Source organism: Brassica napus, chromosome C6 (genome assembly GCF_020379485.1).
Source record: "Brassica napus cultivar Da-Ae chromosome C6, Da-Ae, whole genome shotgun sequence".
NCBI classification, from domain to species: domain Eukaryota; kingdom Viridiplantae; phylum Streptophyta; class Magnoliopsida; order Brassicales; family Brassicaceae; genus Brassica; species Brassica napus.
In genome coordinates, this window is record NC_063449.1 from 34,255,635 (window position 1) to 34,278,301 (window position 22,667).

The window sequence follows — 22,667 nt, forward strand, 5'->3', positions numbered from 1 at the left end:
TTCGAGATTGGCTAAGAGTCATGACAAAGTGTATGGTTAGTACTATGTGTCGTAGACCATAAGTATTGAGCCTAAGTATGATTGTTCAAGGAAGACCGTGTAAGATCTGATCATGGTTGAGTATGGACGACCTGACCTCTGGATGATGGTTCAAGGTGCCGGAACTAATCAGATTAATGAATGCATCGGTTGGTATGAACAAATCATATATGTTGTCTGGGTTAAGTCCCAAGGCCGGTCAGGCCAGATGATGACTCATCAGTTCCAAGTCTTGTGGGGATGGTTGGTTGAATGACTAAGTACCTAGGGGAGTTGTTTAATGCAGGAACAAAGATAAAGACCAATAAGAGACTCAATGAGTTGAATGGCTAGTTTGAGTCAATGGAGGACCGATGAGCTAGTGAGCTTCGTAGATGTGGCAAAGGTAAGATCTTGCAATACATGCATAGATCTAGATAGAATGGTTTAGGGGAAAGGAACCTCAGAATCGTATGACTTGGTTTGGGTTTAGGATTGACCTTTAAGCTAATCGGTAGTTGTGTAAACTGACCAAGGCTAAGGTGATTCGACCAGACAAGTGTTAGATTGGTTTTAGACCAATGGTTAATTAGAGAATAATCCGCTGCGTATATGTTGAAAGGATCTAGGCTATAAATGACTAAGAAAGTCTTTAGCTAAGATCTATGATAGCCCTCGCCAATGGGCGATATTATAATTAAAGGGCGAAAATTAAGAGTTTCGGCCAGGAAGTGGACCGAGCGACGTAAGGCTTCGACCGCGGCCAAGTCGGCCGGATCGGGGTGTTACATGTATAGTTCTGTGAACAACAAACATGGTCTGCGTAACGTATTTGAGATTGTTGGTGTTTTGGTCGTACTAACGGTTTCAGATGTTTAGGATGTTCTTGAGAATGTTGGGGCAGTGTTTGGGCTGGGTGAGCCTAATAAGGTGGTAATAGAGACGGAGGCAAAGGTATTTTTGCTTGCTTTCCGTAAATTTCATTGTCCACATGTACACAAAAAATTGTGTGTACATATTCCTTAAAGTTATTGAGTTGTCCACGTGGACGTTATAGTTTAATGTTGATGTTTTTGGGCGATGCGCAGGAGGGTAAGGCTGGTGGCGCTGAAGAAATGGGTGAGAAACTTAGTGTGGAAAACGAGAATGATTGGGACAAGGACGATGGATCTCAGGTAGCAATTTATTGTACAATTCTTCTTGGTAGTCGGTTGTGTGTGCTGGCAGTATGTTTTGAAGGGAGGTTGAATAATGAATGTGTTTGTGCAGGAGGGGAAGAGTGCTGATGGATTGGGTGAGGACGGCAGGGACGTGGATGAAAGCGATAGCCAGGTTTAGTTTTGTGTATACCAAACCTTGGCTAGTTGTACACGTTCTTGAGTACACGTGTGGGTAAGTGAATCTTGCTTTTTTGTTGATGGCAGGTGGGTGATTCGGAGGATGCAGACATAACAGGGGTGGCTTCGAAAATGGCTGTTTTGGATGTAAGTGATACATCAGATGAGGGCCGAACTGCAAGGGACGAGCCAATTGAACAGGAAGGGGAGTTGGCAGCAGTGTTGCTGGCAAAGGATCAGTACATTAGACCGGCTATTGTCCCTACGGCTGATGCCAACCTGAAAGTGTAAGCGATGATTATATATTTTAATTTGTACTCAAATATAAGCACAATTTTTAAATGTGGTTAGTGGATGTTTTACTTGCAAGATGCATATTAATGCGAGTGGATATGATCTGGACAACGAGTTTTTCATAGACCTGGCGACACCATGCAAATGGGTTAGTAGCACGGTATGTATTTTCTCCAACGCTTTGTGTTCAGTGGTACTATGAACTCTGCTACTTGGGTTTGATTCTTCTACATAATGTTTGCCTTGATTAGCATATGGATGTGCTGGCCGACTACGTTGGAAGATTGCACGCGGAGGACTTGAGAGGAAACCGGGCGATGTTGGTTGCCCCGTGGTTCTCAGCACACTTGCAAGTGAAGGAGAGATCTTTCAAAGTGGCGAGACACAAAACCCGCATTGCAACTGATTTGAAGCTAACGAAGTTCCTTACAATGGAGGGGAAAAAGTGGGGTGTTGACGTGGACACGTTGTACGCCCCAATGATTGGGGGGGGGGACCATTGGGTGGGACTTTGCATGAGGCTCGCGACGTGGGATATTTTGGTATTTTATCCGAACCCACGTTTGAAGACTGAGGACCAAGTTGCTTCGATGATGTAGCCTGTTGCGGCAATCCTGCCTTACCTTGCAAAGAAAGTGTGTCCACCGCATGCTGTTGGGGATCATCAGCTGGCACCGTTCCATGTTGAGAGGGTAGCTGGTTTGTATGAAAACCGGCGGAGCGGGGACTGTGGGCCTTTGGCCATAAAATTTCTGGAAATGCACGCGACAGGGAATGAGCAACCAACGATGGCTGGCCTGACAGATGACCTGTGTTGGGGTCAAAAACGGTTACGACGAAGTTAACGTCTAAATCCCCGAAGAATAAAAAACGTAGAAAAATTCTTCGACAAATATATTTTCGAAATAGATTCTTCTTTACAAAAAACCTTTACGGAAGAAACGCGAATCATCGAACAAGAGCTCGAGAAGGATCGTTACGCAGCGACCAAACGCGTGCTCCGCTCGGTCGCTACGTAGCGACCGAGTTCGAGCCAAAGCTCAGTCGCTACATAGCGACCAAACGCCCATTTCGCTCGGTCGCTAAAGTTCGGTCTTCCGAAACGTCGATACGACACCAGTCCATGCATTCTCGTCTACCCTTCGATGCTATCTCCTGAACACCGTAGCGAACCCATCTCACGTTCCCCGCCATTTCTAAGTTATCAATCAAACTTTACCGTAAAAAACGCGGAAAGTTCATTCTTTATCGAAAGATGCCGTAATAAATTCTTCGAGTCGAAAGACGGCCCAAAGGGACCTAAGACACGACTCGAGGCCCAACTTACGATTTCTTAACCAACAGCCCGTAAACCACATGTCGGTTTACGCTTGGTCCGCAAGGGAAGACAAATGTCAAGTTTCCGCGGATAAATACGAAATTTTGAAGATAATTACGAAGATCGGAAAAAATAGAATATCCCCATTTTTATGCTATGGCGGCTTAAGGGCAGAAGAGGAAGGGCGTAAACCAACCGTGGAGCCAGTATATAAGGGGTCCTAGGCGAGAGGCATGAGGGGGATATTTTTTTAGAGCAAACTTAGCACTTAGAGCAATTAGGCATATTTCCGTTTTTGTTATTCGAGCTGCGACTAACCTAGGTTATTGCCGTCTTAGGGTTTTAGAACTAGGAATCTCGCCGACAGCTTTCGTAGCCCAGGCTCTTACCTTGTTGTAACGCTCAAACGCGAATTCGGAATAAGATCTACTTTGCTCTCTTTTCGATTTCTTATACTTTATCGTTGTCATTATTGTTGTTCTGGTTGCTTGGCGTGTGGTATTAGCAGATATCCGGGACCTCTGCGAAGTTAGAGTTTTCCTAGTTTCCTTATTTAAACGGAAATCGACAGTGCAAATTTCGGTTCCCACAGTTTGGCGCTAGAAGGAGGGGGGGTACGGATCAATCTAACCCTCAACCACATCACGCTCAACTAGACATGTCAACTGACGACACGGATAATGTGCAGACTCCTCTTAACGGAGGCTGCGGCACTGATCTCCACACTCCCGCAGCGGACGTATCCGTGGCCAACGCACCAGCCAACGCCGCGGCGCTCGAGGAGTTTAAAAATATGTTTCCACCTACGAAAAAAGGTCGGAAGAACAGGATAAGCTCGTGAGCACCTTGACCAAACAAGTTGAAACTTTAACGGCAAGGACTTGAGCAATCCGCCCCCGTGGAACCACGAAAGTCCGCGGGAAAAGACTTGACTTTGCGACCCCACTCAACAGGCCTGGAGCCGCCCAGGAACGACCTTCGGGTCAAAACCCTAGCGAGAAGTCTCCTGTCGAAAAGGGAAATTCCGAAAGCCCTCCGCCTCCCGCGAAGGCTTCAGAGGACAACGGAGCCGAGCAAATCGACCTGGATCCTAGCGATGTCTCCAATAATACTGATGAGGACACCGACAGATATCCAAGAAGGACCAGAAGCCGATTCACTCGGGAAAGCTCTCCGTTCGACAAACCAATGACAGAAGAGGAGGAAATCCTCTATTGGAACGAACAGGAAGAGCTGGCTGAAAAACAAACCGAGCTCACTCGCAGTAATCGCCGACAGGCGCGGAAAACTGCTGATGAGACATCGGATATACGCGATCTTCGCGACTATATCACCAAGACTGCGGCAGAAGTAAGAGCCGTAAAATCTCAAATCCATCATGCTACGAGCGCGGCCCCCGAGATCGACAGATTGCTGGAAGGGGCTCGGAAGACCCCTTTCACCGCTCGCATCTCAGATACGAGGGTATCCGATCCAGGAAAAATCAAAGTACCAAAATATGATGGTACAACCGATCCGAGAGCGCACGTTCAGGCTTTCCACATCACGATGGGAAGAGCGAGGCTGAAGGACGGCGAGAGAGATGCCGGCTACTGCCGCCTGTTCGTCGAGAATCTAGAAGGAGCAGCCCTCGAATGGTTCGTGCGCCTTAAACGAAACTCTATCGGGAGTTTCTGACAGCTCGCATCGGAATTTCTCAAGCAATACTCTATGTTCATAGATAGGGAAACTTCCGATGTCGATCTCTGGAGTCTGTCCCAGAGGGAAGAGGAACCCCTTCGCGAGTTCATCAGCCGGTTCAAGTTGGTGATGTCTAGGGTCAGCGGGATAAGCGACAAGGTGGCCATCGACGCGCTCAGGAAGGCGCTCTGGTACAAGTCAAAATTCAGAAAATGGATATCCCTCGAAAAACCGCGGATGATCCAAGACGCCCTCCATAAGGCGACGGACTACATCATGATCGAGAAAGAAACTAAAATCTTATCGCAGAAGCATAAGTCGGCAAGATCGTCCTCGAAAGATGTAGACCCGAAAACAAGGAAGAAGAACCCTCGAAACGAAAAGTATGTCCATCACGAGGGGGAAGAACTCCAAGGAGCACATAATTACGCGATCGGCTCAGACCAGGGCCAAACCACGGGTAATACGTAGACTCGCAACCAAGGATATGACGAAAACACCTTCTGCGAGTTCCACCAATCCCGAGGACACTCCACGACTAACTGCAAGGTCTTGGGAGCGAGGCTGGCCCCGAAGCTACTAGCCGGAGAACTCTCGGAAGTAACCAGCGTGAAAGATCTCATCCTCGAGACCGATCGCCCCCAAAAGCCGGACAGAAATCCCCCCGCGGAGAGATCTCCCCAAAGAAACCAATCCGGGGATAAACGCGGCAGGAAGCCAGACGACAAGGGAACGATAACAATCGTCGTAGAGTCAACATGATCATCGGAGGATCGTAGTTCTGCAACGATACGGTCTCCGCCATCAAGGCTTACCAGCGGAAGGCGGAGTCGAGCGCAAACTGGCCTACATGGTCTCCAACCAAAGATGATCAGAACTGCTCAATCACCTTCACAAAGGAGGAAGCCAGCGGGATTGATCAGCCTCACTGCGATCCGCTCGTCATAGACCTCGTCATACGAGATCTGGAAGTCGGAAGAGTACTCATTGACACGGGGAGCACAGTAAATGTAATCTTCCGCGACACTCTCAATCGGATGAGCATTGAACTCGGAGAAGTAACTCCAACTCCGAAACCGCTCACAGGCTTTTCTAGCAAAGTATCGATGACCCTCGGATCGATTCAGCTACCTGTCATGGCCAAGGAGGTCACAAAAATCGTAGAGTTCGCGGTAGTCGATCATCCGGCCATCTACAACGTGATCATGGGAACCCCGTGGCTCAACGCTATGCAAGCCGTTCCGTCGACATACCACCTGGGCGTCAAATTCTCGACCCCAAACGGAGTCGCAGCTATCTGGGGATGTCAGAAACAGTCGCGACTGTGCTTCCTCACAGAACACAAGTTAAGACAGATGACAACCTCTGCAACGGCAAATCGCAAACGCACGAAGATCGATAAATCTTCAGCCAACAACGTTTCGAGAAAAGACGATTTCACATCGTCTGCCGACGGAGACGCTTTGAGCGTCGAAACTCAACATGAGGCCGGAGCCGACACTACAATTCAACCGGAACATCCGAAAGAGAACACTGACCCTGCCACAATCATCTCGTTCAAGGCGGTCAGCACAGCGACAACCGCCGAGTAAAAACGCTCGCGGCATAATACATAACTACGAGATTGCTTGATCCTCTAAAGGGGTACGTAGGCAGCTCATAGAAGGACGAGTTCAGCTATCCCCCTCTCCAAAAAGGGGGGGGGGGAGTGGGTGCGTATACTCGTATAATCCCACATAGGAAAAGATGCGTTATTGTAATCGAATTCTATCAAGATTTCAAAAAATTTTACGAAGTATTCGTCGCTCTTTTTAAGACAAAACCGCAAAACAATCTCACTTCAGCAATATACGTATAGTCTTCGAAATAACTGCGAGACGTCGCCAAGTTAAAAATCGAGATGATACGAACAAATTGTCCGAACGCGACCACTACAAATCTTACACTCCGTTCCTCGATTGGCCCCGGCGAACACATCAGCCGTCTTAAACAAATGCAACCTGATCACTCTTTTGATCTTCAAACGTCCAACACAAGGACGAAAGCGCGCTACAAAAAAATCGGAAATTTTGGTCTAGCACTTCTAGTTGGCTTAAAAATTGTCTCTGGAAAGATGCTCGATTCGTACCATACAAGTCGTATAAGCCAAGAACCTATCGCGGACTTTAAATCGGTACGAATCAGGTAGAAATCGCAACAGGAAAACCGATAGCCGGCTAGTCACCGCACAAACCTTAAAACCGAGAGTAAACCTAGGTCTTGCCCTAAACCCATCGCATTGGTCTCAAACATCTCAAAGACATGATATCTAAACGATACGAGATTCCTAAAACATGTCTCTTCGTTCATAACTCAACGTTCCCGAAAAATCGTAAATTATTTCTACGAAACTCACCTCTCGAACAAACTAACAGATTGAACGCCTCAACGAAGATAAATATGAGACGACAACTCATGTTCACTTCAAACCCACTCTAAACAAAGTAAACCCAAACAGACATCCATTATATAAACCGCATAGCGGTAGGGGTTCAAGGCCACACTCGACCAAACATATATGAACAAAGGCCACACTTGGCCGCTAAATACTAGATAAAGGGAAAAACTCATTCCCGCCAAAACACTCACAGGTCAAAGTTAAAACTCCCGGACAAGGAAGCCCCGAATGCATCCGCGGGAAAGTTCACTTCCTCGTCATCACCAGCAAAATCAGCCGTAGTCTCAACGGTATCAGGGGAAACCGGGATGGGATCCCAGAATCCCTGGATCTTCCCGTCGATCGGAGGAATGGTCGCCTCAGCATGAGCATGATCCTTCATGCCACCCTTCATTAACTCCATCTCCCTCTCAAAAACGTAGTCATCTTCCTGCGTCTTCCAAAGGCTCCCGACAGAGCCGCGACACTCACGGAAGTCGCCCAGCGAGTTGAAAGCACCCTTAAGATTCCCGTACTCAACCTGAAATTTGGAAGCGCGAGTCTTCATCACCTCGACAATTTCCCTCTTGCCCATCCATTCTGCCCTACGAACAGCCCTGGCATGATCACGAGCGAGTTGAGTGTCTCGCGCCAACATCTCGTCTCGCATGCGAGCAAGATCCTTTTCCGCCTTCTCCGCTTTAAAGCGATAGATCATGGCCTCTCTATGGCTCGCCTCAATGGCCTATCCAAGCAAGTTCAAACCCTGTAAAACCGATTGACACGTTATAAGCAAAAAATAATAATAACGATCGTCGGAATTCTTAAAAATTATACCCCGTTAATGATGCGAGATCCTTCCGCAACGACTCTCGGCCTCCCTGACTCGCTCGTGGCCTGAGGAACGTCAAAACCCGACGGAAGACCAGCAAAGAAATCGTCGAAGTCTGGAATACGGACCTCGCTCGTACCACTTCCATCGCCGAAAGCAAGGTTCGGATCCCATCCTGGAAGCATGCAATCGTCCACCAAAAACTCCAGGTCACCGAGATCAATATCTTTCCCCTTCGAAGAATTTGGCCCCGTCACAATAGTGGGAGCGGCGTTGGGACCGGCGTTGGGACCTTGGTCTTCAGGTTCGGAATCACTCCTTGTTTCTCCGCACGAAGCAGGACCAGGATGCACAAACCTCAACGCCTTACGAACTCTCTTCGGCGTAAAAGAAGTCTTGAAAAAAGGATCATTCCTGAGCAGATCCCTCATCGCAATAATGTCCTCAGGAAACGGAGCAAGAGGGTTGATAGAGGGACGATCGTTCGGCAACCTCCGAAGCAGTGGAATACAACTCTCCTCAACGGACGCTGTGTCTACACGAACGAAGAAGAAAAACTTCCTCCACGAGTTGAAGTTAGAAGTGAACCCCTTTACCACTGACATGAACTTCTGAGGAACCAGCCTGTACGTGTCCGTTTCCCGAATGATATGTAATCGAAGAAGCGTTTCGAAGTGATCAACGGTGAGAGAAAGACCATGCTCGTAGCTCAGGACCAGGATCCCTATGAGGTGCTGGATGCCAAGAGGATTCAGTTGGCTTATCGCCACCCCGAAGCGACCCAACACATGGACGATGATCTCGGGGATCAGAAACCATAAACGGCAACGCACTACAAATGCCTCGTAACAAGTAGAAAAGCCCTCAGGGGGACTACTAGCGCACTCTCCTTGACAAGGAATCCTGAATTCAACCGCGTCCGAAATATGGTAGAACGACCGCATGACCTCGAGAAATCCGCTAATGCTCCTACTCGGCGCACCTGCCTCCACAGGACGATGGTTCATGACCGGGAACAATTTTTCTATGGGAGGCGTGATCAAACCGTAACACGCCACCCACCATGCCTCGTTCTCGGCAGGGTCTACCGAATGAGGAACAAATTCCATCTTCGGCATTCGAAGCTCTTCAGAAACATTTGCGGGCAAAGACCCTTTCTTCGAACTCTTCTTCTTACTCGACATCTCGTGTTTTTCTTTTTTGAAAAAAATCAAGGAGGAAATGACATAGAAAAAGAGAAAGAGCTTTTCAAGAAAAACCTCTCTATGAGAATGAGTATGAGAATGAGTAAGTATGAAGGTTTTGAAGAAGTTACCTCCCTTCTTATAGGCATGAGAAATTTCTATTTACTTGCGGATTTTTGGACACGAAATTCGCACAAATACATCAATCTCGTCCAAACTCACCATACCACGCATTGGGACCTCGCTAGAAATCCACGTTCCCAATGTGCTGGGGGCTAACTGTTGGGGTCAAAAACGGTTACGACGAAGTTAACGTCCAAATCCCCGAAGAAGAAAAAACGTAGAAAAATTCTTCGACAAATATATTTTCGAAATAGATTCTTCTTTACAAAAAACCTTTGCGGAAGAAACACGAATCATCAGACAAGAGCTCGAGAAGGATCGTTACGCAGCGACCAAACGCGTGCTCCGCTCAGTCGCAACGTGGCGACCGAGTTCGAGCCAAAGCTCAGTCGCTACATAGCGACCAAACGCCCATTCCGCTCGGTCGCTACGTAGCGACCGAGCTCGAACCAAAGTTCGGTCGCTACGTAGCGATCGAGCTCTTCCGAAACGTCGATACGACACCAGTCCATGCATTCTCGTCTACCCTTCGATGCTATCGTCCGAATACCGTAGCGAACCCATCTCACGTTCCCCGCCATTTCTAAGTTATCAATCAAACTTTACCGTAAAAACCGCGGAAAGTTCATTCTTTATCGAAAGAAGCCGTAATAAACGCTTCGAGTCGAAAGACGGCCCAAAAGAACCTAAGACACGACTCGATGCCCAACTTACGATTTCTTAACCAATAGCCCGTAAACCGCATTGGTCCGCAAGGGAAGATAAATGTCAAGTTTCCGCGGATAAATACGAAATTTTGAAGATAATTACGAAGATCGGAAAAAATGGAATATCCTCATTTTTATGCTATGGCGGCTTAAGGACAGAAGAGGAAAGGCGTAAACCGACCTTGGAGCCAGTATATAAGGGGTCCTAGGCGAGAGGCATGAGGGGGATATTTTTTTAGAGCAAACTTAGCACTTAGATCAATTAAGCATATTTTCGTTTTTGTTATTCGAGCTGCGACTCAACTAGGTTATTGCCGTCTTAGGGTTTTAGAACTAGGAATCTCGCCGACAGCTCTCGTAGCCCAGGCTCTTACCTTGTTGTAACGCTCAAACGCAAATTCGGAATAAGATTTACTTTGCTCTCTTTTCGATTTCTTATACTTTATCGTTGTCATTATTGTGTTATGGTTGCTTGGCGTGTGGTATTAGCAGATATCCGGGACCTCTGGAAAGTTAGGGTTTTCCTAGTTTCCTTATTTAAACGGAAATCGACAGTGCGGATTTCGGTTCCCACAACTTGGTGGATATATTCCGGAAGCAGTATGCGATGGAGATTTACAAAGATTGGGTAGTGCCTTTGTACTTGTGATGGTTGTGGAGGGAGGGTTTATTTTGTGTTGTTGTGACATTGTAGAACGGGGAGGACTTATTTTGTTTTTTGGTACTATTTGTGTTTGAAGAACATGTTATGTCAGGACGGATTTTGTAGTATCGGCTATGTTTGGACGATAAGGAAAAAAAATCTGATCTATGTACTTATTGTTGCATTATTGTTTGGTCGAAGGGCAGCAAGTTGATCTACATCTGAATTGGTCTATGTGTTGTGCGAAGTAGGGGGGAGGAACCGGTAGATGAAAGTGTGCATGAGGAAAGAAGATGTGAAACCAGGAGGTATGTAAAAGAATGTACATTTGGGGGTGTATGTAAAAGAATGTACACATGTACACTGGAACGGGTACATGTACACACGAACGATTATGTAGGTGGCGGTATGTGTACATGTGTACACTGGAACGGGTACATGTTCGGGGGGTTGACTCCAATGTGTACATGTGTAAATTGAAAACGAACAAAGGATTCGTAAATGCGGAGATGAATTTTTTGGACATCTGTTGGGGTGTAAACACTAAACTGAAAGCGTCTTAGAAAAGTAAAATTAATGTATGTACTTACTGTCCAATGTGTACATGTGTACATCAGTATTGTTCTGTGTGTCATGTGGAGTAGGGGGAGGAACCGTTTGCTGAGAGTGTGCATGACGAAAGAACATGTAAAACCACGATGTGTGGAAAAAGTGTGTACACTAATACTTGTAAACGTGTACTTAAATGTATTTGTACGTGAAAGCATGTATGGGTGTGTACTTGTACACTGAATACGAAATAGGGATTCGTAAATGCCGAAATTAATATTTTAGATCTCTGTTGGGGTGGACACAAAATACTAAAAGCGTCTTGAAAACAGCTCATACATGTTCATAATTGTTTAGACATGCAACAAAACAAAAAAAATCCCAAAAAAACTGAGAAGTGAGCTGATGAAAGGTGAAGGCGCTATCCAAATGTGGGACCTTGTGGATATAGAATTCACCCGTCGTTACATGGGGACCTTGCAATTGGTCCTGTTGTGGCCAGAAACACCACAACGACCACACCTGTTGAGCTTGGTTTTTTTGGGAACCTGAGGAGATGAGAAGATGAACTTCCTATCAGTTTGGTGTCGTGTTAAAAAGAACAAAAGAAGAAAGAGGAGTTTGGTAACCTGTATTTCTCCTGTGGAAGGGATGTGTTTGTCCTTGGGACGCCCAGAGGGGCGACGGGTTTTGGGAGGCTGGAGGGTGAGGCTTTCAATAGCTAGAGGCACAGGGTGGTCCCCTAAAAGGGCTTCGGGGTAGATGACGCCGGAATATGTTTCCCTCCATGTTTGTGTTTTATAGCAGTCTCCAAAAAGTTGGGAATGTGGGAAACCGATGGAATCAACAGCCAACAAAGCATGTCCGCAAGGGATTTTGAGGTGTTGGAAAACTTGGCATGTGCAAACTTTGTTATCAAGAGAAACAGTGTTGGTATGACCAAATACCCCTTTGACTTGATAGCTCCAACAAGTAATATTTGAGATTTTGCTACCTTTGGTAAGCCTAATGTGTGTCTGCATAACATCATCAACCTCCCGTGTTACAGCCCCCTTGTGTTTAGCTGATTTGGTTCTCCTAGGTGAACACCAACGAGTCAACATCCTTTGGATGAACATGAACAACTCTACAGTAGGTGAAGACCTCGACTTGGATAATGCATTGTTGAGTTGTATCGGTTCCCTGGGAAATATGTTCTCATCCATTTTGCAGTCCCAATGTATTCTAGGTATTTTGCGCACGCTTCATTAGCTTGTCTAATTTTGCCGAAGTTGTCATTAAAATCTTTGCGTCTATAAGAGAAGGCTGCTGTGCACACCATTTTTGCCAGACCCTTGTTCTTGTAACGTGAGACAACATTCCGCATGATGTGAACAATGCAGGCCCCGTGGTGTGCCTTGGGGAATACGATCTCCTTAGCTTTAAGGAGGGAGCTGTGGCGGTCAGATATGATGGTGAGAGCGTTGGAATCTGCAATAATCCTTTCGACATTAGTTAGGAACCAGTGCCATGATTCGTCAGTCTCCCCATCAACGACGGCGAAAGCCAAGGGGAAAACCTTGAAACGTGTTGAAAATAAGGTGTGTTAATAAATGTACACGTGGCCGTGTGGCCGGGAACATGTAAAACATGTACATGTATAGATAGCGTGCACGTGTACATGGGAGATATGACTTTGTGCACGGGCTCGAAGTCATGGCAATTTTTCCGATCAACAATGCAAGAGGGGATACCCCCTTGTATTTCCCAGAGAGATGTGTCATGTGTGCCGTCCACAATGAGGACAGGGCGTACACGGCGGAAACCCCAGATGGAAGCTCCGAAAGAGAGGAAGGCATAAAGAAAACAGGTCTGGCCGAAATCATCTAATTCTGTCTCGATGGCAGTTATGGTGCCGGGGTTAGTGGCTTTTAGTCTCTCAAAGTATGAGGCGAGCTCCAGTTAGGAATCCTCTGTGTTGCCCGTGGTGGCTTCGGTGGCTTTTTCCTTTGCCCTGTGGCATTTCATGTATGAGGCAGAGACTCGAAGATATTCCAAAACCATCTGTTGCAGCTAGGATGATTTGGGTCCAGCGTTTGGTTCACCATGTCGGGAACAATAAACATGGGCGATGACTTTTGAGGTGGCTCTTCTTTTGTAAAGGTCACGAGTCTCGAAGGGGCAAATGTGTGCAAGGTTAGCCTTTTTGATAGTGTAGTAGCAACAATTGGTGAGTTCTTGTGCTAAGATCCTCCAGTCACAATGAGTATCGTGGCAACTAAGAACAAATGAATGCCTTGTGGTGCGGGTTTGCCTAAAGTGGAAATGTTCCTTTATTGTGTAGATAGCGCATGCAATTTGACAGTCTTCCTTGGATGCATGTAGCTTCCCCACTGTTGGTTCCCCGTTGGGGTCGTCGAAATTGAGGTCAGAGACATCATTAGCCTGGTATGAGATATCGTCAAACATAGGGAGTACGTCGAATTCCTCGTCGCTAATCTCAGATAGTGGCCGCGTCTCGCGAACTAGCGGAGTGGGGGGGGGCTTGCTGATAACGACCATGGGACATCGTATTAGGTGTACGCGTGGACGACTCGGGTTGTTGAGTACCCGTGGACGAACAGGATGATTGTCCACCCGTACGTTCCCTCTGATGTACACCGAGAAAATCTAGATCTTTCTTCCAGTCAGTTAGATCTTCGCCCGATAAACGGACTGTATGATCGAAGGCATTGCCGTTTCCAGTTGTACAGTGGATGACGGAAGGCATTGGCAGGGAGGCTGTTTTGGAACTTTTTTGCCAGCCATAACCTCAACTGCATCAGACCCACCAAGGTGTTCCTCTAACAAAGGATCCCAAAAATCATGTTCATATCCAGCAGGCGGGACTCCATCAGTGTCTTGAGGTTGCGAGCTTTCTGAGGCAGCCTCCTCGTCGTCATCAACTAACCAACTGTCAGGGATGTTGTCGGGGTCTTCCTTGAACATTTGTTCAAGCATCTCATCTCCGCAAAAAAGAGTTTCTTCGTGAAGGGAATATCGGTTTATTTTGGGGACTCAAGGGGAAGAGGGGAAAGTACTGGGAGAATGTAGGGAGTTGTTGGCATCAACAGGATGGTGAGTTGAGAAATCATGTAGGAGGTCATCATCTCCAAAAAGGGAGAATGATGTGATTTTGGAGGAGGCTGTAGAAGGGGGTCGAAACTGGTTGAGGTTGTGTTTTATAGGTTGATTTGGTGTGGTAAAGGGTAAGGGATTCTCATCCACTTGACTAGGTTGCTGGGTGACGGCTTTGGCTTGGAAAGTGACAAACAAATTCATTCCCAGGTGAGCTTCCAGGTGGAGAAAGAAATAGCCAAGAGCCCTGTCGTTTGTCATTATAACTGGCGGTGTTGTTAGCCCGGTGACAAGCTCTTTTGTGTTAGGAGGCCAGTAACTCAGTACAGGGAGTGGCGCGGTCTCCGTTGAAGTAAAGAACTCCTTCGTAACGTTGCATTCTAACTCTGACAATGTCATGCCAGGGCGTACAGGGACAATCCTGGACATCTTATCCTTATCGATGGCGAAGTTCCAACCACTGTCGCCGGAAGAGCAGGCGCCAGGTATAACCATGCAGTGAGTCGACATGGAGGACCCTGCAGAGTGAAAAATTACTTAATCTAACAGTTAACATGGATTAATTTGTTAATTAAAAGTTATAAAACTAACCACAAGTTTAGCGGAAGATATTTGTGGCCAAATAGATACAAAAGTGTTGATAGCGGTGACAGTTCTTTCTGAAACAAAAAAATAGAAAGAAAACGAGGAAGATGAAGACGTTGGAGAGTAGATAAAATCTGAACCGCAGAAATAAAAAGTCAAATGGTCAATCTAAGGGTTGATAATTTAGACAGATATCTGTCTTGTCATATATGGCAGAATCATTATGGTACGTCGGATGGGGAGGGAGATGTGCGGTGGTGAGCGGTTCCCACCCTTATACTTGTTGGGTCTTTCCCAAGAGTAGTTACGGATGAACTATATTAGTTAGGAACAAGTGGAGAAAGGGGAGCTCGTTAGAAGAAACTGCCCCAGTAGCTGAAAGTGGTCCATAGTGTTATTAGAACCTTGGAAACTGCCTTAGAGTGTAATTTTCTCTAACTCATTCGGGCCGAACGAAATCTGAGAAAGTGACGAGAATGTGGTTCACCGGCGGAGGAGGAGGAGGAGGACTAAGGGAGCTTTGTAGAGCCTCCGCGGCTGTTTTAGAGAACAAGATGAGCTATAACTCTCTGTTGGTGCGATACATGTCGAGAGAACGAGCTGTAAACGTCCGAAAGATAAACCCAAAGGTTTCGATCCAAAAAGCTCACATCATCTCCACTTCTCTCTACGATGTCTTCAAGAAACATGGTCCTCTCTCCGTTCCCAACACTTGGCTCCGCGCTCAGGTTTGTCTACCCCTCTCATTTCTTGATTCAGACCAGATGTTTTACTTGAATGTTGCCTGGTCTTGTCTGTTTGGCTTAGGGATTGAAATGGTCTGAATAGTATTGATATAGAAACATGTTCACTGTATTAATATAATAACAGGAAGCTGGGGTTAGTGAAATAAACAGCAAAACTCATATGAAGCTGTTGCTGAAATGGATGAGAGGGAGAAAGATGCTCAAGTTAATCTGTAATCAAGTTGGTTCCTCTAAGAAGTTTTTTCACACGATTTTACCTGAAGATCGTCAACAAGAGACACCACCTCCTGCTGCTGCTGCTGCTGCGCCAACTGAGAACAAGAAACAAACCTTCAAGGGAAGAAGCAAATAAGGATATGAACAAGAAACAAACCTTCGTGCTCTCGTCTATTTTGCAAGAATATAGGCACATACATTAAAGTTTATTTTTCATTTCCTATCGGTTATCGGTTGATCCGGTTGGTCTCAGAAAGAACGCATATAATGCTATAGAGTAGAGCAGGGCTTGGGCCCTGTGCTGATTAAAAAAATTTCTAAGCTAATCAAATATGTAAAGCAAGATTTTAACTATTAGTGTATTATGCATGTGATTTAATAATTTAGGATCCTTATTCCTTAAGAAAATTGGACAAAAAATAGTGGATCCAGTGCAAATGCACTGTCAGCATTGGATCAGAGCCGGTACTGGAGTAGAGTAGTTTGATAGCGTACCACACTGCATGATCCGAATTTAAAATATTTTCCGACTCGTACATTAAAGTTAAGGAGATACAACATAGCCTAAAAGCTATAAAATGCTTCCTAAACTCATAATTGTAGGCAAATTCCGTCTTGAAGATGGTTGAGGATTTAAAGTTATAAACATCAAATCTCATTACCAAAATTGCCAATGAACAAGATGTAGTGAGATAATTTGTTTGTTCTAACCTAAAGTGTAAAAGAGAAACGCATTAGCCGAACCTGTTAATGGGCCTAAACGGTAGGCCCCCATAGAGTCTAATGTGATATGTAGTGTAGAAGCCGGATAACCAGACTGAATAAACGAAATAATAAAAGCGATATGTTAAGAAAATAAACGATCGTAAAGAGCGAATACAAGAACGATAAAAAATCGTATTCGCAAATGAACATGGAGTCGAGATATAATATCTTTCCTTAACTCTAAATATTCGCTCCGTTAGTGAGACGGTACTGTACGAATATCGAGTCCCAGGATACAACCATGGCAGACGAATCACGCTTCACTCGTGATCGCCCTATCGAACTATAAACTCTACGAAACACTCTCGTTTTGTGACTTACGCTAAGGGAATTTTTTCTGTTGGTTTCGATGTGAAAAAGTTGAGAAATGAAGGAAGAGGAGAGGCGATATTTAAAGAGACGGAGAAGACCCACTTTCCGCAACAGCTGCTGCACGTGGACGAGAATCTCGCGGAGATCGAGGAAAGTTCAGTTCTGAAACTTATTCTCCAAGACTCGCTCTTATCTCGTTTAAAACTTTCGAGAGGATAAAATGCATGACGTTTTTATTTTCTAAACAAACTACTTGTCGTTTTAAATAAAATTGCATGCTGTTTTTTCCCGAAATAAATGGCAAAACGTTGAGCTTAACTTGGTCCAAAAAGAATATTCTTATCGGGCCGGAGGCCTTCCACCCAAGTCCAATCCCACGCCGAGCCGGCCGGACGGCGGCGGCGGCGCGCGCGTGGGGAGCCATCTCTTCCTCTAAGCCGTTTGAAACAAGGTAAGTGTAATAGCTTATATATACAACTCATCCTCAGCTCTTGTAAGCGATGTGGAATGTTTCCCAATCCTTCACTAACTTATGCCATTCGGCATTGATTACATTGGCCCATTGGCCCATTTCTTTTCACACTTTAATTAAACCCATTTGGTTTAAATTGATCCAACAATCCCCCACATGAATAGAAATGACTCTTCTAAACATATGCAAACTAAATGCAGACTCGATATACTCTATAAACTATACTTATTCTAATCCTGACTAGACTAGACAGACTTATCGAGAGTGTTTGCGAAAAATTCACTGTGTTTGATTTGATGGCATTTTTAAGCCTTGAACCACTCATAGTTAATATCTTTCGGGTTTACTTTACCAGAAGGTGAACATGATGTCTTGAACCAACCGGTGTTTTATGTAAACCGAGACAACAGGCATAACGCAACTTCATTTTCTCGTAGAACTTAGTTTTCTATTGTGTTCATTGTGGCACTGAACTATTCCTGGTTTTCATGAGTGAACTTAGAGAATATAGCCTTGCATTCATTCTCCTAGAAACGGCCCCATTTCACACTCATTAGGTGATTGACCATGAAAAGTATTGAGTGATACTCCGCTTAGAAGCTATGGAATCATTAAAAGCTTATGTTTATCTTTCACACATTCGTTAGCACTTTTATCATCTTATGAGCTGGGAAGAGACTACTTTGTCTCAAGTGCTTTGGTTAGATTCTGTTTGATTTTGTTTTCCCTTTGAACCTACGTCTTGGGATCTCCAGTCATGATAGGTAGGGTTGCAATCAAGCATCCTCATTTGTTATAGGCTTTAAACCCATTCCTTTTGATGATTTAGCAACAACATCTCGTGGCAAACCTTTAGTAAATGGATTCGCTAGGTTGTCAGCCGATTTGATGTAGTCTATTGTGATTACACCAGTTGAGATAAGTTGTCTAGTGGTTTTATGTCGTCTTCTGATGTGACGAGATTTACCATTGTAGAGATTAATCTGAGCCTGAACTATTGTTGATTGACTACCACAATGTATGCGTATAGCTGGCACAGGTTTCTCCCGCATAGGAATATCTTCCAAAAAAATTCTAAGCCATTCAGCTTCTTCTGCTGCTTTGTCTAAGGCTATGAACTCAGATTCCATGGTTGATCTGGCTAACACTGTTTGTTTGGTAGATTTCCATGATATAGCTTCTCCTCCTAGTGTAAATACATATCCACTCGTGGAATTTGAGTTTTTCGAGTCTGATATCCAGTTAGCATCATTGTATCCTTCTAAAACTGTTGGTTCTTTACCATAGTGAAGCCCAAAATCTTTGGTGTAGCGCAAGTAATTGAGTACACTCGTTTTAGCTTTCCAGTGTGTATGACCTGGATTACTTGTATATCGACTAAGTACGTTTACTGCATGCGCCAGATCTGGTCTAGTACAATTGGTCAAGTACATGAGACTTCCGATCACACGTGGATACTCGTTTTGTAAAACCGCTTCACCTGAATTCTTTGTCAAGTGCATTCGGGGATCTAACGGAGTTTTTGCCGTACTATTAGAGTAATTTTTAAATCTCTCTAATATTGTTTGAGCATAATGAGATTGGGTTAAGATAATTCCATTTGAATTTCTTGTGACTTTAACCCCGAGAATTACATCTACTAATCCCAAGTCTTTCATCTCAAATGTCCCTTTGAGCATGTTCTTTGTTTGATTGATAATGTCTTTATTGCTTCCAATAATGAGCATATCATCTACATATAGACATAGCAAAACATACGCATTTTCGGTTGTTTTGTAGTATATGCATTTGTCACATTCATTTATTTTGAAATCATTTGACATCATTGTTTTGTCAAATTTTTTGTGCCATTGTTTAGGAGTTTGTTTAAGCCCATAAAGTGACTTTACAAGTCGACATACTTTGTCTTCCTGTCCGGGAATGACAAAACCTTCAGGTTATTTAATGTAAATTTTCTCCTCTAAATCACCATTTAGAAAAGCAGTTTTTGCATCCATTTGATGGATTTCTAAGTCTCTTAAGGCTGCGATTGCTATCATCAGTCTTATTGATGTTATTCTCGTCACTGGAGAATATGTATCAAAATAGTCAAGGCCTTCCTTTTATCGGAATCCTTGAACTACAAGCCTAGACTTGTATTTTCCACCAAGTTTTCGTGTCATTATCCATTTATTCCCTAAAGCTTTGCAGCCAGGTGGTAAATCCGTTATGTAATAAGTATAATTTTGCATGATCGAATCAAATTCACTCCTGATAGCTTCGTTCCAAAATGGAGCTTCTGGTGAACCAATGGCTTCTGCCAAAGTTTTTGGAACATTTTCTACTAAAAATGCCATTAGGAAATCTTCTCCAAAAGATTTTTCCTTTCGAACTCTTTTGCTCCTTCGAGGTTCATCTTTTTCTTCATTTTTTGAAATATCATTTATAGAAATCTCGATGTTTGTCTCAGTTTTTGAGTTTTTTTCATTGTCTCTTTCTTCTCGAGTTCGTTTTGAACCTTGTTTTTCCTTATATGGAAAAATATTTTCGAAGAAAGATGCATTTTTTGATTCCATGACTGTATTTTCATGAATGTCTGATATTTCAAATTTATGTACCAGAAATCGATAAGCATTACTGTTATGTGCATATCCGATGAAGATGCAATCCACTGTTTTAGGTCCAATAGTGACCTTTTTGGTGGTGGTACCACAATTTTTGCCAAGCACCCCCACACTTTGAGGTATTGATACGAAGGTAAATTACCTTTCCATAATTCATATGGAGTTTTTCCAGAAACTTTGTGTGGAATTTTGTTGAGGATATAATTAGTGGTAAACAACGCTTCCCCCCCCCCCCCCCCACATGTTCTGGAGTAACTCAGATTCCTGCAACATTGCATTCATCATCTCTTTTAGAGTTCGATTTTTGCGTTCAACAACTCCATTAGATTCTGGTGAGTAAGGAGCTGTAGTTTGATGAATTATTCAATGTTCTTTACAGAATGCATTGAATGGACCATCATACTCGCCTCCTCTGTCGCTTCTAACTACTTTAATAGTTGTTTTAAGCTGATTTTCGACCTCGAGTTTAAATTCTTTAAATTTTTCTAAGGTTTCGTCTTTGCTATGTAATAAATATACATAGCAATATTTTGTGCAGTCATCTATGAAGGTCACAAAGTACTTTTTCCCACCTCTAGTTTGTATGTATTTTAAATCACATAAATCGGTGCGAATTAAATCTAGAAGTTTAATAGTTCTTTCAACACGAGGTGATGGCGTTTTTGTGAGCTTAGCCTGTACGCATACTTCACATTTTTGTTTACTAGTTTTGCATTTAGGAATTAGATTTAAATTCATTAATCTTTGTATAGATTTGTAGTTTACATGGCCTAATCTTTCATGCCATATATTAAAAGACTCAACCAAATAAGCAACTGGCTCTTTCTTATTCATTGAAACTTTTAAAGCTACAACTTTCGGAGGGACTGTCATTACATTCAACTTGACAAGTCCACCCTTAACATACCCTCTTCCCAAATACATCTCATTCTTCCTAATCACGAGCTTGTCTCCTCAAAACTTATGGTGAATCCATTCTTGCTGAGCAAGGTTCCCGAGACCAGGTTCTTCCTCATGTCAGGAACATGCTTCACATTCGTCAGAGTGACCTCACGTCCAGATGTCATCTTCAAAATCACATTGCCGCGTCCTTCAATCTTGGAGAGTGCAGTGCTTCCCATCCTGAGCTTCTCCTGAGTCTCGCTTTTCTGATAGGTGTTGAACATCGCCCTATCGGTGCAAATGTGGGTGGTTGCACCAGTGCCATACCACCATTCCTTGGGGTTGTTGCTTTCAACCATGTTGGCTTCAGTCACCACAGCAACGAGATCCTCCTTAGTGAGATTTTCCTGAGCCTTCTCATCCTTGATCTTTTTGCGACACTCAATAGTCTTGTGCCCCACTTTGTGGCAGTAGTGACATTTTCCCTTGAACTTCTCCACATTCGTATTGATCTCAATACCTTTGTTCTTGAAGTTTTTTCCAGAAGCCTTCAAGGCTGCAGCAGTTTTAGAAGGCTTGGCAGGAGAATTAGCGTGTGCCTTTCCTTTGCTTTTGTGCTCAGCCATGTTGACACTGTGCTCCTTAGCAGTGACCTTGTCAGCAGTTTGGTTTTTGGATTCCATATGAAGCCTCATGATGAGCTCCTCGAGCCTCATCTTCTTCTTCTTGTGCTTCAAGTAGTTCTTGAAATCTGCATAGCTTGGAGGAAGCTTTTCAATGAAGCTGAGAGTTGTGAATGTCTCGCAGATGGACATTCCTTCAGTAGCGATTTCATGGAAAATGAGCTGAAGCGCTTCCACCTGATCCATGATGGGTTTTGAATCCACCATTTTGAAGTCGTGGAATTTTGAGACCACATACTTCTGGCAGCCAGCGTCCTCACCTCTGTACTTCTTGTCCAGTGATCTCCATAGCTCTTTCGCCGTGGGGACCTCACAGTAGACACGGTACAATGGGTCAATGAGACGACCCAAAATGTAACCTTTGCAGATGAAGTCGGAATGCACCTATATGTTAACAGTTGCGAGACTGTGAACATCATCAATCCCGTAAGGCATAAGGGGCTTGTCCTCCTGGATGAACTTCTCCAGCTTCATCGTTGTCAGGAAGAACATCATCTTCTTCTGCCACGTTTTGAAGCCTTTGCCATCAAACTTGTCTGGCATCAGTCCTTGAGTGAACACACTAGGGACAGCCGGAGGAGTTTGAACTGCCACCGGACCACTTGCAGTTGCTGAAACTGAACCCGTCTGATAAAGACCAGCACCGAATAGGCTACGGAAATTGGTTTCATCAGCAGCATTTCCCGCAAGGAGGATAGTGCTTGTTGTTGCTGCAGCGGTTGACGCTGTGATGTTTCCAGCGGTTGTCACAGTTGCATCAGTGGCTGCAACGTTGAGTGGAGTTGTTGTGACATCACTGGTGTCAATGGGGGTGTTGTTATCGTTCGTCATTTTTCTGTAGAGAAAACATGAAGACGGATTAGTACTCCAATCAACAAATAACATATTATTTTTAAGCAAAAAATAATAGTCTAAAATCGATTTTCATTTTTGGTGTTTGAACCAAATCATATCGATATAAGTCTTGAGAAAAACGTTTTGCAAACTCGTTTAAAAGCGTTCGCAGAAATCGTTTTGTATAGACTTAGAATGTTTCACAAACTCGCTTAAGAAAGCGGTTTTTGAAAACGATTCATGTAAATAACATTTTGATAATGTATCAAAAACGTTTCGCGATAATGCCAGAAAGCAATCCGCAAAGCGTTATGAAACAAATAAGAAACGTTTCGCGGAAGGGCTATAAAGCAAATCGCAAACTCGTTTTCA

At 44.3% G+C, this 22,667-nt stretch overlaps 1 protein-coding gene across 1 annotated transcript; it reads left to right on the forward strand.

Annotated features, from left to right (window-relative positions):
• Nucleotides 1-15,258: 15,258 nt before the first annotated feature.
• On the forward strand, nucleotides 15,259-16,213 carry BNACNNG41560D. Its single transcript, XM_013844561.2, has 2 exons — nucleotides 15,259-15,510; nucleotides 15,653-16,213. The coding sequence occupies exons 1-2, from the start codon at nucleotides 15,259-15,261 to the stop codon at nucleotides 15,878-15,880; spliced, it is 480 nt and encodes a 159-aa protein (XP_013700015.1). The 3' UTR covers nucleotides 15,881-16,213.
• The last annotated feature ends 6,454 nt before the right edge of the window (nucleotides 16,214-22,667 follow it).